The sequence below is a fragment of the Clupea harengus genome, chromosome 4, assembly GCF_900700415.2.
Source record: "Clupea harengus chromosome 4, Ch_v2.0.2, whole genome shotgun sequence".
Classification (NCBI taxonomy): Eukaryota; Metazoa; Chordata; class Actinopteri; order Clupeiformes; family Clupeidae; genus Clupea; species Clupea harengus.
In genome coordinates, this window is record NC_045155.1 from 32,168,833 (window position 1) to 32,183,365 (window position 14,533).

At 42.8% G+C, this 14,533-nt stretch overlaps 2 protein-coding genes across 2 annotated transcripts; both read right to left on the minus strand.

The window, feature by feature from the left end:
• Positions 1-455: 455 nt before the first annotated feature.
• nppb (natriuretic peptide B) lies at positions 456-1,303 on the minus strand. The gene is made up of 3 exons (XM_012832117.3): positions 1,061-1,303; positions 627-930; positions 456-516 (listed from the first exon to the last, which is right to left on the minus strand). The coding sequence occupies exons 1-3, from the start codon at positions 1,175-1,177 to the stop codon at positions 500-502; spliced, it is 438 nt and encodes a 145-aa protein (XP_012687571.1). The 5' UTR covers positions 1,178-1,303; the 3' UTR covers positions 456-499.
• Positions 1,304-4,351: 3,048 nt separating this feature from the next.
• nppal (natriuretic peptide A-like) lies at positions 4,352-5,572 on the minus strand. The gene is made up of 3 exons (XM_012832121.2): positions 5,444-5,572; positions 4,921-5,234; positions 4,352-4,671 (listed from the first exon to the last, which is right to left on the minus strand). The coding sequence occupies exons 1-2, from the start codon at positions 5,525-5,527 to the stop codon at positions 4,929-4,931; spliced, it is 390 nt and encodes a 129-aa protein (XP_012687575.1). The 5' UTR covers positions 5,528-5,572; the 3' UTR covers positions 4,352-4,671; positions 4,921-4,928.
• Positions 5,573-14,533: the final 8,961 nt, after the last annotated feature.

Below are 14,533 nucleotides of genomic sequence, written 5' to 3' on the forward strand. Positions count from 1 at the left end.
CAGATATTCATGCTTCAGAGGTTAGGCATGTATGACTACTCTATTATCACCCGGATATGAAACAGGATATTACTGTTCAAACAGCTTGCTGATTGCAAATTGCCATCTAAGCGTATAGACGTCAGGAAATGTTTTAGATGTCCGAACTGAAAATGGGTATTATCTTTTGAATATTTTTATTTTAAATAGTTTAATTAAGTCAGAAGAGTAAATGAAAACAATAGTCAGTGCAGTGCAAAGAAGCCAGTGAAGAATCAACTCGTTGTCATAAGTTGTAAACATTTATTGAATTGTTCATTCGGACCCATGACAAGTGCTGTAAAGTAAATATATATAATACAATAAAACAAGTGGGGCATGGACGTATATCAGAAGATCACAACTTAAGTTCAATAAATATTAAAATAAATATGTATAAATATGAATACGTTTCCAATTCATGATATCTTATGGCGTAATGGCGTAATGGCGTAACGCTTCCAGTATTCTCATTAAGACGTCATCTTCTCTTCTGATCTGAAAATGTAAAGAGAATAGAAAAATATAAGATGCGGCAAAAATCCTGACAATTATAACCAGCAAGAGTATGTAGCTGTCAGATGCTTTTTTTCATTCACTAAACTTACTGTTGCGTCTAGCCGTGTTGCATCCCAGTGAAGTCATGGATCCGATTCTGTCCATGCGTCTCCCGAAACATCCCGAGTATCTCTTCGAGTCGTTCCGGACCGCCTTCAGGTCGCGGGCCGAGAGAAACTCTTTCACGTCAGCCAGACTCACTCTAGGCTCTGCGCTCTGAGGTTGGGTATAGTCCTCCTCTTCAGGCAGAATAGTGTCATCCAAAGACACGTCCGCATCGCTCTGTGCTGGCACATCATCAGAGGCAACTGGTCTCTGTGCAGGGATAGATGCCTCTAGTCGATGAAGAAGAACCTGTTGCGTAGAATAACTCGGGTTAGATAGAGCACATTTGTAGTTACATCCACCCCAAATGACAAACTAATATCATTGCAACTGATTGCTCTTTTCACAACATATGCGGTTTGATAGAAGTACAACTGACCTTTAAGATGTCCACGTCTGCACTGGATAAGATCTCGCTTGGCACTGGATGCCCGCTCAGCAGTTGTAGGTTCACGAATGCAAGAATGCAAGCAATTGGAATGTGGAAAAGCTGCATTTTCTCTAAGATTGCTATTTTCCTAAAGACCCGGAGAATCTTCTGCAGTTCTGGTGGTCGCAATAGTAGATGTATTGCTTGTGGTGTTGGCTGTATTGCTGTTTTCTCGATGCCTGTGATTTGCGAGGCCACTGTCTTTTATACTGAAAAGTCTGACAGGCATAGCTATGCGAGGAATGGAAGCCGCATGCCGACACCTCAAAGCGATAAGGGGCCCTGTCGGAAATGCGTCCTTATAAAGCTTTGTCTTCAGAGATAAGGCGCATACCTATGACATCGTCACCCCTGTACTCCCCACTGCCGCTATTACCGGTAGTCCTCTGACATGATGTGCGTTACGTGGCTGGCGCCGCTTCTTTTGGATCAAGGGAGGTTTAGGCCCCACTAAGAAGGCAATAACATTTCACGCACAATATCTGTAGTGTACTCTGGGGAGTTTATTTTCACATGATCATAACTGCATTAATCATAGACCTCTGTAGCTATGCGTAAATGGATGTGCAGACAATGCTAGGCAAAGAAAAAAAGTGTAAAAATTCGTGTTGGAATTCACTCCGTACGTGTAAAGTGATGTGGTTTCCCGGTAGGGTCGATAAGGGACCTAAGAATAACTATGCCGAACTCTGTGAAAAGGGAATCACTTGGCAGTGAGGTCATTTTTTTTGGCCCAGTGCCTGATGAAGAATTCCGTGGGCGGGCCCTTTTGGACAGAGATAACATAATTCGTGTATTGCCTCGGTGTTGATTCGTATAGCTTCAAGAAGCTGGAGGGGAGATTGCACGTAGTTGATGCAACTATGTCTTTGGTTGGTTAGACAAATATCCCCGACACGAGCACTCCAGTGAGGCTGTAATGAAGTTGACATCAGTTATACAAATGAAATATCTATTGGACTAGCGGCATAGCTGTCAGATTGCACATTGTCATGTCGCCTTACATATCCAAATGTGATAACTCAATACATTTGTGCAGAGAACTCCGCCTTAGCTGCGCAGATTCAGGGTCGAGTCAGTCATTGAAGATTCCATTCTCCCCTGTTTAAGTACTTGACGGTTTTTTTTACCCTAAACGTAATTAATGGTATTTAAAGATGATTATCAATTAAAACAAAATTAAAAAAAGAATGAAAACAAATCACTTGTCCATAGTGGGTTTAATGGACAGTTTTTTATTTGTCCTCTCTCTCTTTTTTTCTGTCTGTCGTTGGGGGGGGGGGGGGGGGTGTAGTGTCTTATGGTCAGGAATCAGTGATGTCATTTTTCATATCCAAATACAAACAACAGTAATAAAACCTCTCCAACAGTCTTTCAACATGATTTATTACTTCTTTTTTTAGCAGCTTAGGTATACACACATAGCCTTGATAAAACAGGGAACACAGCTGGAAAATGCAATTATATGAAGCATATTTGTCTAAAATGATTAACAGAGAAAACACATTTTTTAACAGCCTTTACAATCATTAATTTAACTGAAAGAGCCAGGGCATCCACTTTATAGACTTTGTATGATGTAAACATGTCCAGAACTAACGGGGGAAAGATGGAATCATATATGGACTCTTGGAGAAATGTCTAATGGAAGGAGGAGGACAGGGGATCCAGAGGAAATGTCCAGAGAGACAAAATAACCCGAATCCGTTTCTGAATGTCTGTTTCATGTACCCTGGAACACAAACATTAAGATTATATTATCAGTGAGACATTTACAGCATCATTACGCATGTCTCTTCCATATCTGCCGATACGTGTCAATGTATTAAGGGGGCCTTTGGCCTTGATGTGCTGTGCTCACAATTAGGGTATAATTAGCCTTTTTTGCGCTGATGTGTATAGCATAGCCCTCTATAGCTACTAGCCCACATTTAGCAGTGCAAGCGCCATGCACAACGGTGTCATTACGCACGCATCAACTACGCATTTATGAATTGAATTCTTACTCAGCATGAGGCTAATACTCAGAACACCGGTGTGGGAGGATTCGGAAGTTTGGCTGGTGACTTTAGGCGCGAAATAGGGCATTTGCCCCCCTCTGATGGTGTTACATCCAGGACCACTCCATGTGCCAATTCTTTCCAGGTGGTTGCCAAAGCAGGTGCCGCGCCTGGCCGTTCTGGAGAGTTCTCTCAGCCTAGACAGCGCGGCGCCATCAGTGGCTAATCTATTGGGCGGGTCCATAACCAGTGTGTCCTCTTCTGTCTGTAAGGTTCTGGTCGCGTTTTCCTCTAAATCATCGGTACTGACATCAAGTCGTTGATGAACACCTATTTTCTCGCTGCCCGATAGCTGGTCTTGCAGCAGTTATATTAGGCGCATATAATACTTATCTTTAAAATGTGACATATACCTCACTTAAAACTGAATATTATCGTCTTGTAATAATTTATAGATAATTTAGTTTCCCTGGGAACTCTTTTAAGCCCCCCGCTTTTTTCATTATATGTGATCTGCATTGTGGGTTGAGAAAACCCTCTGCCTCTCATCTTAAGAGTATGGATTGTGTCTCTCCTAGCCACGGGCTGGCTCTCATCCAGATCTGTGCCACAATATGTATCAGGCATCCAACAGAGATGAGAGCCTTGGTCATTGCGTTAATCGTCAGCACTAGGCTGCACACAGCGTGTGAGGTGCGAGTCTGCTCGGTCGGTGGGGCTCGTAATGAGCGTGAGTGCTTATGATTATGATTTTATACGGTTCGCTCTGGCCTCATCTTTTACTCTGCTGGTGGTGTAAGAGTTTAGCTTGGCATGTCATCGAAGGCTGGAAGTCGGGGCTCGTGAAGAACGTCTTTTTAGGAGTACTGAACATATGATTGGGCCCTGTTGAACTAGGAGACGACACAGACTATTTGAGCCGTGTGATTAGATGAACATTTGATCATTTGAGTCGCTGCTCTGGTTTCATATAAAGATCTATGGGCGTGACGGTGTTAGTGAATTATGTGAGGGCGTTCAATGGCTGTTCGCCTGTCCTCGACCCCATCACCCTGTATCGGAAACATGCAGCACAAATAATTTAATAAAATAGCCATTCGGAAGTGGTTACCGAATTTTCATTTCATGTAAATTATACATCTCCGTATGATGTGAGGACGCACATTCATAGTCAAGGTCTAATCTGATTGGGTTATTTCAGAACCGTGTCTTTCCATGGCTGTAAAATAACACAACAAAATTAAGTAGAAGCGATTTTATTATGCAAAATATTTATTTGACTGCGTTACAGTCAGTTCCAGGTCTGCAAGTTTCAGCAATGAAATAAATAGATAAATACATACAACGTTGAAAACATCAGTCAATGCCATTACAAAATTTGTACATCTCTAATCCCATTCCTTATACATATATTATCTGAACAAAACAACAACTGAAATTAAATACTCTGAACAAAACTCCATTGTAAACGCGCGTCCAATGTTTCACTCAGTCACTTAATCCTTCTGCCCGAAGACTTCAAGTAAGGGGTGTGTACGCCCAAATCCTTGTCATCAAAACCTACAACAATGAAACAAGACACCGTTATTGTCACCAACACGTCCTTTATTGTCCACACAAAGTCCACTTGAAATAAAGGACTTGAATATGAAATGTTTCCTATATTTCTGGACAGAATCGCAATAAAAGTATTGGTTGAATGGAATAGAATGCCTTCATACTACCGATGTTATTTCTTAAATTCGAACGTACTCTGACATATCTTTTCAAGTGGTTTCAGTTGTCACGACTTCTTAATTTCTAACGTACCTTTTGGTTTAGCAACCCAACCCGCTAAAAGAGCCTATTCTCTCCAGACGCACGCCGAAGCAGCTGCGCAGTCCGCCCTTCTTGAATCGGCTCCAGGAGCGCTTGGACGTGGACAGGATGTCGCCAAGGAAGCGCGCTAGCGCGTACTCCTTTCCAGACAGCGCGGGATTTCCCTCCTCATTCTCCCAGGGATGCTCCGCTGCCCCTGCGCCGTAATCGTTCTTCTCTGGGCTCAAGTCTTTTCCATCCACCTCGGACTCATTCAAGCCGAAGTACGGTCCCACCGCCTCGTCCTCCAGAAGCTGTTTAAGATTCTACAAAAGAAAAGATACATGGAAAGAAATAGTCAAACAATTAACAGCGCCTTTCAAACAAACCCCAACGGTCTGAGAACTTACACCAAAACTGTTCAAATTAAACATTCCTTACTCTAATTTAAAGGCACGACAAAGTATTTGCAACCCATAATCCTATACACTAAACGCACAAATCGCACGAGAGGGATAGCCGTCCTTTAACTCACCTGTAAACTAGATATCGGTTTGGCCCCAGCAATATTCAACATCAGAAGTGAAGACAGGCAGAGAAGAGAGAGGTTTGCAATCATGTTGATGTTGTTTGGTCGCGATCGTGTCGTGCGCAATTAGGCGTCTGGTGCGCTTTTCCAAAAACCCTGTCGCCAGGTGCGCCCTTTTATACGCCCGGGTTTCGTCATCAAGGCTCGAGAAAATGATTAACTCCATGACTGAGGAGGGGAGAGAGCAACTCAGAAACATTACGCCTCCTTTGACCGAGGAGCCCACCTCAATTGACCAGGTACTAAAACGGTGACGTGAAGGGGCTTCTCTACCCAATTGCGCTAAGTGCCGCGAATCAAGTGCAACTGCCACTCCAAAGAAAATGTCTCGTGACCGCTGGTGCATCACTACAGTGGCAAGCCGATGAGGAGACAAAAAAGAATAATCCAACGCAAACCCATCCGAGGCTGTTTCAGCTAGTTAAATGTGGTGTCCATGTTGCGCATCTCACGCATCTATTTTTCTTAGGTTTACATTCAGTGACGTCTACCCAAGCAATCTTTAACTAACTTCTACATCACCAGGCTCAAGTGATCATGAACTTCACCCTCTGTGTTTGGATGTTACTGATATTCTATAAATGAATAATAAATGTGTCCTTTGACTCATGTTGGACGGATACGCATCAACGTTACCCAATGCCACAGGACCAAATCACACGGAATCCGCAATATTTAGCAAGTCATCCTGTGACTCACACTCAGTAGATGTGAGCACCCGACTGTGATGCTCAAGATAATAATAATAATAATAATAATAATAATAATGACTGTGTTTGTATAGCACCTTTCATACCAAACAGTGCAGCTCAAAGTGCTTAAAAGCAAAGAAATTACGTGCACAAAGAAATTACATCCAAACTGATTCACAAGATGATATTGATTGTGAAGATTAACCTATCCCTGTTAACTATTAATAGCTATAATTACCACATTAAATGTACCCACGACTTCAATGCACCGTATATGAGTTTCCCTATTTAGTGTACTTTTTACACGCTTTTAATAGGTTAATAATGCTTTCTGCTATTCACTCTACCTGTGTGTTGGGGTGTGTTCATCAATTCATTTGATCACCATTCTGGCCTGGTAGGTCTGTGGACTATGAAGGGAAAGAAGTATGTGTCTCTGTGTGTGTGTGTGTGTGTGTGTGTATGTGTTTGAGAGAGGGAGAGAGAGACAAAAAAATGTACTTATAGAGAACTAAGAATTATTTGAATTCTGCATGTAAAAGTTAAGGTCATTTGTTTCCATGGAGACCAAAGTACATCATTCAAGATGTGTTGTTTTTTTTGCCTGACGATGAGAGCGGCACCCTTGGGCTAAGAAGAAATACGTTTGATGGGCAGTAAGGTACCCGGCATAGGCAATAGCCTGAGGTTGGGCACTATTTCTAAATACACCTACACCCACCAGTACCACAATTCAGATGAATGTACAGGCCTGTATTTTTGAATGCACAGGCCTGACGTAATTTCCATAAAGGCACCTCTGTCTGTTGTCAGTGAAAGGCAACAAGGGCGAAGAAAGGACACACATTATGCCTTTAGCTCAAGGAACTCGTTCAAATTCAGTTCAGTGGAACTTCAGATTCAATCTTGACTTGGGCTTATATGTACAGGTAGCCTATAGGTAGACCACAGTGTTTTTGGCATTGAAATGGGCCTACTTAATGATACCTATAACTCTGTTCTATGTTGTATATAATGAGTCATTATGTGACTGTATCTGCGGCTAGCGGTAAAGTTTGGTTAATGTGAATTAGCAAATCTCCCTCCTTTGCCAACGAACCCTACCAAAGTTGTCGGACTTGAAGATCGCTGACGCACAGATGTTCTTTCACCTCGAGTCTCCTTGCTGTTTGCCGCTCTTTCCCCACTGTTCTGCTTCGTTATCATCCATATTTCAGCCGAATGGCACAGGTACACACACAAGCAGGTACACATATACACACGCAGCAGGTACACACACACACACACACACACACATACACAGCACACACAGTTCACTGCGCAAGTGTTCAGGGGGCTTAAGTGCTAATTGAGACGGTAATGAGAACCCATCAGGTCTCAGAGTGTACGTCGTTTATCTCTGTGACGTTCTGGGATGTGGGAAATGTCAGCCGTCTCCTGAGTGTGAGATGTTTTCATTGGGAGGTCGAAGCCTTTTGTGTTTATTGCTATAAGTACGTCATCGCGTAAATATGAGACGCTGAAGGAATTCCTTGCTTAGCGATATTCTCTTATCGTCTATTTTTAGATATACGCTGATAAATTACGAACGGAAAAACAGGGAAAGGAAGACAAAAGGAAAGAGCCTATTGTATCAGTCCCTTTGTGATAGCCATGTTTTTCTCTTAAATGTTCCCGTAATGACTTCAGATCATTTTCAGTAAAAGAACATCCAGATGGTTTCATAACAACTCCGTTAATAGCCTGACCATAGGCGCCAAGAGGCTGCTGAAAGGCCAATTAATCAGTTGATTTCTCCCCGCCTCCGTCCTGCGTTCCAAATTTGTGACAAGGACGCTAATCGCTCTTCATGCCCCTCTCCGTCGGCCCCTCGCTGGGTGGAGTGCCCGGGGGTGCGTCAAGGTTGGGGGTGAGGGGCGGCCGGGCAGGCAGGCGGAGCACATCCTGGAGATCCATGCTGAGAGATACACGATCTTTTAGAGATACATGCCCTCCTGGTATTTGGAGGTGTGTGCGTGTGTGTGTGTGCAAAGAGTGGCAGCTGGCGAATCATATGCGCTTGCAAAATACAAGAACGTGTTTATACCTTTATATGCATATCCTGCTGTAATATTATTCGATTACGTTCATATAGTTTTTTGTCCCATATGCCCCGAGAATGCGTTCATTGGTGATAGTCATTCATTCAATGGGACGCATTTATTTAAAACGATTTACGCAGAATACATTTAATCTGTTCGTGTTTCGACTGGGAAATGACCTATGACCTTGGTGTTATTGTCATCTTCTCTAGGAGTGAACTGCAGAAACACAGAAATGAAAGGGTGGAAACCACATGGTTATTCCCACCACTCTAAGGAAGGAGCTCAGATTGAAAGTGAAAGGAACAGTCTGGTCTGGTAAATTGGTTTGGTAAACAGATATAAAACAATACATTTTATGAGATTTTATGTTGATCGTTTAATGAGGGATGTTGTTAATGCTGCAGATAAGAATGGGATATTCGGTGATGACAATGACGACGATGATGATGATGATGACGATGATGATGATAGAGAAGCATGATGAGGTGTTGGTGAAAGCACTCTTTCCATTGGAGGAGGAAGCAGTTGCGCACTCAGCCTCTCCTTCGGTGAGACACATCCGTGTCAGCAGAGGGATCTCTCATCCGAGACGCGTCATTCAGTCCTGCACTTCTACGTGACCCACCTGTCTGCACAACCTCTACCTCCGAGAGACTGGCATTTTCTTCATCATCAGCACCTCGCGTCTGCAAAGAGCTGAGAGGTCAGCACAGAGCAGAAAGGTCAACACAGGCCTTTAAGAAGAGCGAGAGAGAATACGTCACAGACGATACAAAAAATCAACTCCATTCAGACCAACCCTGCCTTCCCACCCCTTTGGTAAATGATTACAGGGTGATGCTAAAAATGACTGAGCGAGAACGTCTCCGTGCATGCCTATGCATACGCCACATCTGTGTTTTAATCATTAGCTCAGCGTGGGCTATTTTCAGCCAGCACAAACACTGGTCGCAGGCTTCTCCACTTAACCTGAACACGGCCTATCCAACGCACCTTTGCGGCGGACCAATGATTAATAAAGTGAATGGAGACCTTGAGATGAAGGAAACCGTGGCATGGGGCTCGAGGATAGGATTGGTAGCTGGGATGTATAAAGGTCAGGTTAGTCACACTGTGGTTTCATTATAGCTTGGCATTCTCTGGTGATGTCTTGGCCAGAGGTGTGAAATTGGGAGAGGCTGACTTTTCCCATGAAAGTCAAGGACAATAAACAGCCCCATTTCACTTTTTATATGACATGCTCTCTCTCTCCAGATGAGAGAAACACAAAGAAGTTGTGGGAGGAGGCTGACGGAGAGCACGTTTCCATAGGAGCCACATCACTTCCTGGAGGAAGTTGAGGAATTCAGTGGCTGACATGCCTGGTATCAGTGACAGATTACGGCTAGACAGTGTTAACAGGGATGATCCAGAGACTCGCAGGGAGTAGATAAAATGACATTCTTGAACTCATGCTTCTCACTTTCTCTTCTTATCACCCCCCCACCACACACACACACACACACACACACACACACACTCTTTTTACTTTCTCTTCACTTCACACACACTCAAATTCCCCGAAATTACTCCATTTTCCCAAACGCTTCCCCCCTGAGACCAAGACACAGACACACAGACACACACACACACACACACACACACACACACACACACACACACACACACACACAAACACATACACACGCACACGGTATCTTACGCACAATTATATCATCTCCACGGTTCGCAGAGGAATCTGGACCAACACATTCCAAGTCACTGACAGGCCCCCAGCCGCCATTTTGGTTGTAAGCTCTTTCGTATCACCTTTTCCAGAGATAAGTCTATATTAGACCCGCTGGAGACTCCTGCATTATATTTAGCTGTAAGCATTGCTATGATTAGCCATGATGCCTCAAACGTTACAAGAGTCCCCCTTGACATTGCTGTCACGGCACTGTCATGTGGTGGTACTCCAGCCATCTCTGCTCATTCACAGGTCAGGAGGGCGAATCTAGTTGAGAAATTAAAGAGGTGTTTTCACAAGCGACACTGTGTACACAGAATGTACAGGAAGTTAGTACGAAAGACTTGAACTTGATGTTTGAGCCAAAAGCAGAAAGCTCAACAGGTGAAGTAAAAATGTCAAGACAGATTTATAACAAATGTCAGTGCTTCTGACATAACTTGATGCGCCTCATCACCACCGGTCCTGACATTGATCTGCATGTATTTACAGATGATGTGTTATGATGATGAAAATCTAGACTGACCTTTATTAAACTAGACGTACTGCTTAGCGGTGTGTAACAGGTCTGCAGCAGAAAGTGAGAGAATGAGCAAGAATTAAGTGAAATAACTAGATATTTTTTGTTCTAAAAAAGTGTGTTATCTTAAACGATGATGTTTCTGGCAGCAACAGACTAAAACGTTTGCCGTGTTTCTTATTCTGAGTGAAAATGTAACTAACTATAATTTGGCAACAGATACAACATATTCTTGTGACTTTATAACAGACATATTCTTGTGACTTTATAACAGATATATTCTTGTGCTAAATGTGTGGATGAGTGTGACTTTATAACAGATATATTCTTGTGCCAAATGTGAGGATGAGTGTGACTTCATAAGATATATTCTTGGGTGGAAGCAAAGCTTTCAATTTCAATGACCAGCAATTGAATTTGCAGGTGTTTAACAAGTAACACCATTTTTTTTTTTTTTTTTTTTTTTTACTTGTTAAACACCTGCAAATTCAATTGCTGGTGTTTAACAAGTAAAAAAAATGATATGACGAAAATGGTACTAGCATAGTTTAAATGTCGTACTAGAGCAATTACATAAGTACTTTAAGTTACTAAGTTGACTAATGGCAGGCACTGGTATTTGGAAAAAGTTCTTGAACACTTGAACAGATATCCCCACACTGGCAGGTGGTGTCATTTTCCAAATGAAAACAGAACATTTTATTGTGCATTTCTCAGGATAATCACGACTTGAAAGCACTTCAGATAACAAGAGATTAAATCTTTATATACATTAAATGATCTACATTAAATTACGTGGCTAGCTAACGTTACGTCCGCTGCTTGGTCATTTAACTGTGTTCTACTGTGATGTATTTCAAACTTTTTTGTATGCTCATGCTTGCTGTGATTCACATAATTGACAGCCAATGATTCAGAATCCCCAGGGATTAGTGAGCAGACCTTCATAGGCCTTAGCCGGGTTCTACCTGAGCAGGAGGCGTTAACAAGCCTGAATGCAGGTCGGGTGCAAGGGAAGTAATGGCTCGGATGGAGACTTTACGTTGTCCTGGGAGACTAAGCTGTTCCCAACACGTTAAGAAATGCAGAGACACGGGTTCCCTCCCCTGAGGGTGCCTTTCCATTCCTGTGTATGTATGTGTGTGTGGGTATGTATGTGTGTGTGTGTGTGTGTGTGTGTGTGTGTGTGTGTGTGTGTGTGGGTGAAAAAGAGCAGAACAGGGTGAGAATGACTGTGTGTGTGTGTGTGTGTGTGTGTGCATGTGCCTGATTCAGTGTGTGTGTGTGTGTGATGCAACTGCACATTTGTGCTTTTTTTTTAAAAGTGTTTTGTGATAGCACAGGAAAAGTGAGAGTGTGTGTTTGTGTGGGGGGAGTTAACCCCTCACCCTAAAGGAGATGCTCATTGGTGTGTCCCCACTGGTATTTTCAGACTTTGGATGTGGAGTATCTAATGCTACATTCTTTTAGCGGTCTGAAACTTTCAGACTTTGGATGCGTTTCACACTTAGTACGTTTGTGGACGTTTGTTTACCCCTTCATCTCTACATGTTTTTAAATACAATAGATTTATAAAGACTATGCTATATATTTTGAGTAATACTTTGTGTATGACAATGTACTCTTTAAAGGCATGGACTAAAATGGTTATTCTAGAATACTTGTGTATCTTTGAGGATTCTAAGAACCTTCACAACCTTCTTTTCAAAGAATTCCAGAAGGTTCTAGAATATACCATTTTTGTATGAGTTGAGAAATTAATGTTTATTTAAATATCTGGTGTGTTTGTAGCTGAGCTGAGGCTGGCATCCTCTGGCAGTGGGATGGCATCGTTAAAAAGTCTTTAACACACACACACACACACACACCCCTCCTGAGCTCACCGCTCTATGCTGGAGCCCAATGACTACCCACGAGGGCCGGAAAGACCCCCTGCTGTCTCTAGTGTGTGTGTGTGTTTGGGTGTGTGTGTGTGTGTGTGACAGGATGCTGTAGGGCCTGAGGAACACTCATCCTCACTTTTTCTCTTGCTCTCTCTTTCCCCCATCTCCTCTCTTTTTTCCTTTTTCTGTGTCTCTGAGTGTGTATGCGTCAGTATGTCTGTTTGTTTGTGTGTAAATAAATGTGAGTGTGCGTGTGTGTGTATGTGGTTGGGAGCATATTTTAAAAGTGTGTGTACTGTGTGTGTGTGTGTGTGTGTGTGTGTGTGTGTGTGTGTGTGTGTGTGTGTGTGTGTGTGTGTGTGTGTGTGTGTGTGTGTGTGTGTGTGTGTGTGTGTGTGTGTGTGTGTGTGTGACGTCTGAGAGTGTGTCTGTCAGTGTGAGCACATGTGTGTGTGTGTGTGCTTTCGGGGCAGCTATATGAAAAGCCGTGTTTGTAATAATCTTAGTTGTTTCTTGGTCAGAAAGACCTCTGAGCCTCTCTCTCTCTCTCTCTGTCTTTGGCGTTTCCATTCTCCCTATGCTCCTCTAAGACCTGGGCTTGACCACTGAGAAGGGCAGGTGGACACAGTCATTAATTCAGCTCAGTCCCTTTGGCTTTTCCATGCCTTTGACTAAAAGATCCTGTTCCTTTTGTTTCTGCGTGTGTTTGAACCGCACACTGCCACACTCTCCTGCTTTGTGGGTAAATACTGCCAACTGTGTTATTCAGCCTCGAGCTGCGCTTGCTTCCACAGTTATTCTGTGTTTGCATCTGTGTGAAAGCAGTAACTTAGGTGGGTCGCAGTATGCCACGAGGCCTTTCAGGTCATCGCATCGCGCTGAAATGAAAATGTTTGCTTTGATTGCATTTGTTTTGTGCATTTGTACTGACAGGCGATTGGCCACGAGAAAAGCAACTTAAGTCTAAAAACTAAAGCTAATTTAATTTGGCAACAGTGAATTTCAACAGTGTGTTTCAAAGCCCTGTATGTCACTGAAACAATGGAAAGGGACTGAAAGTTTTGGTGCTATCCCACACCCCATAAGCGAGGGATGTGAAAGAACCAGTCATGTATTACTGAGATCTAAAACATGGAGATTACAAGTGGAAAGTGACGATCGTGAGTGTGGGACAACCCTTATGATTCTCGTCTTGGCACAGTGATTCTCAGAACACTGACGATGAAATGCTCTTCTTTCACCTTGCTTCACAGCACAAACTTGTCACATAAATCTAAATCATGTTTATGTACCAGTCCCAGGAGTTGTCACAAGTGTAAATATAGTCATCTCAAGTGCCATCACAGGTAAGCCTATCGATTTTGCCTATACTGTTTGCTGTCGTGGCAGCTAAGGACAACACATTTCAATATAATTGTATTGTAGCAAATTTAGACAGATACCAACATGAACGTTTTGTTTGCAGCAGGTTAATGAGTGAACAGTGATTGCCAAAATTGTCAGAATATCAAAAGGAACACCCATAACATTAGCGTTCTTAAGCTTCTATTTTACAATCATCGAGGCGCTGTATGCTTTCTTTCTCCACAGTCTCGAGCTATAATCATAAATTGAGCTATAACAGGCTGCTATAATCATAAATTGAGCTATAACAGGCTGCCATAACTTCTCAGCACCACCAGATGTCACTGTGCTGTCTGTTTTTGATGATCTTTTTTTTCGGCACAATCAGGAAGAAGCCTCAAAATCTTTGCAAGGCTTTGTCTGCCCATCCCTAATCCTAAACACAAACATGGAGGGGTCAGTGAAATGCTCCCACACAATATCTGTAGTTCATGCGTGACAAACTTTGCTCGTTGTCACTGAAATTAGGGCCCAGAATGAATTTGTGGGGTTCATTTGTTTTTGTATTTTGTAATATGCCATCCTGTATCACAGAGCTTTGTGTTGTGCTACCTTGCGGTGTGTGACACATTGCCTTGTCCCACGCACTACAAATAACATGTTTTGGTGCTGGTGTTGTGTTGTGTTTGGTTATCTTCTGTTGTGGTTGCATGATGTGTTGTTACATGTCGTTGTCACCCTAAGGCGGGGTGGTTAGCCCTATCTGCCCCCAGACACACTGCCT

Bases quoted from the DNA above. Each gene is read 5' to 3' on its own strand.
- nppal (XM_012832121.2), bottom strand. From the start codon at position 5,527: ATGATTGCAAACCTCTCTCTTCTCTGCCTGTCTTCACTTCTGATGTTG. The intron at 5,235-5,443 runs GTGAGTTAAAGG...TTTCTTTTGTAG, and splicing joins AACCGATATCTAGTTTACAG to AATCTTAAACAGCTTCTGGA.
- nppb (XM_012832117.3), bottom strand. From the start codon at position 1,177: ATGCAGCTTTTCCACATTCCAATTGCTTGCATTCTTGCATTCGTGAAC. The intron at 931-1,060 runs GTCAGTTGTACT...TCTACGCAACAG, and splicing joins CAGACGTGGACATCTTAAAG to GTTCTTCTTCATCGACTAGA.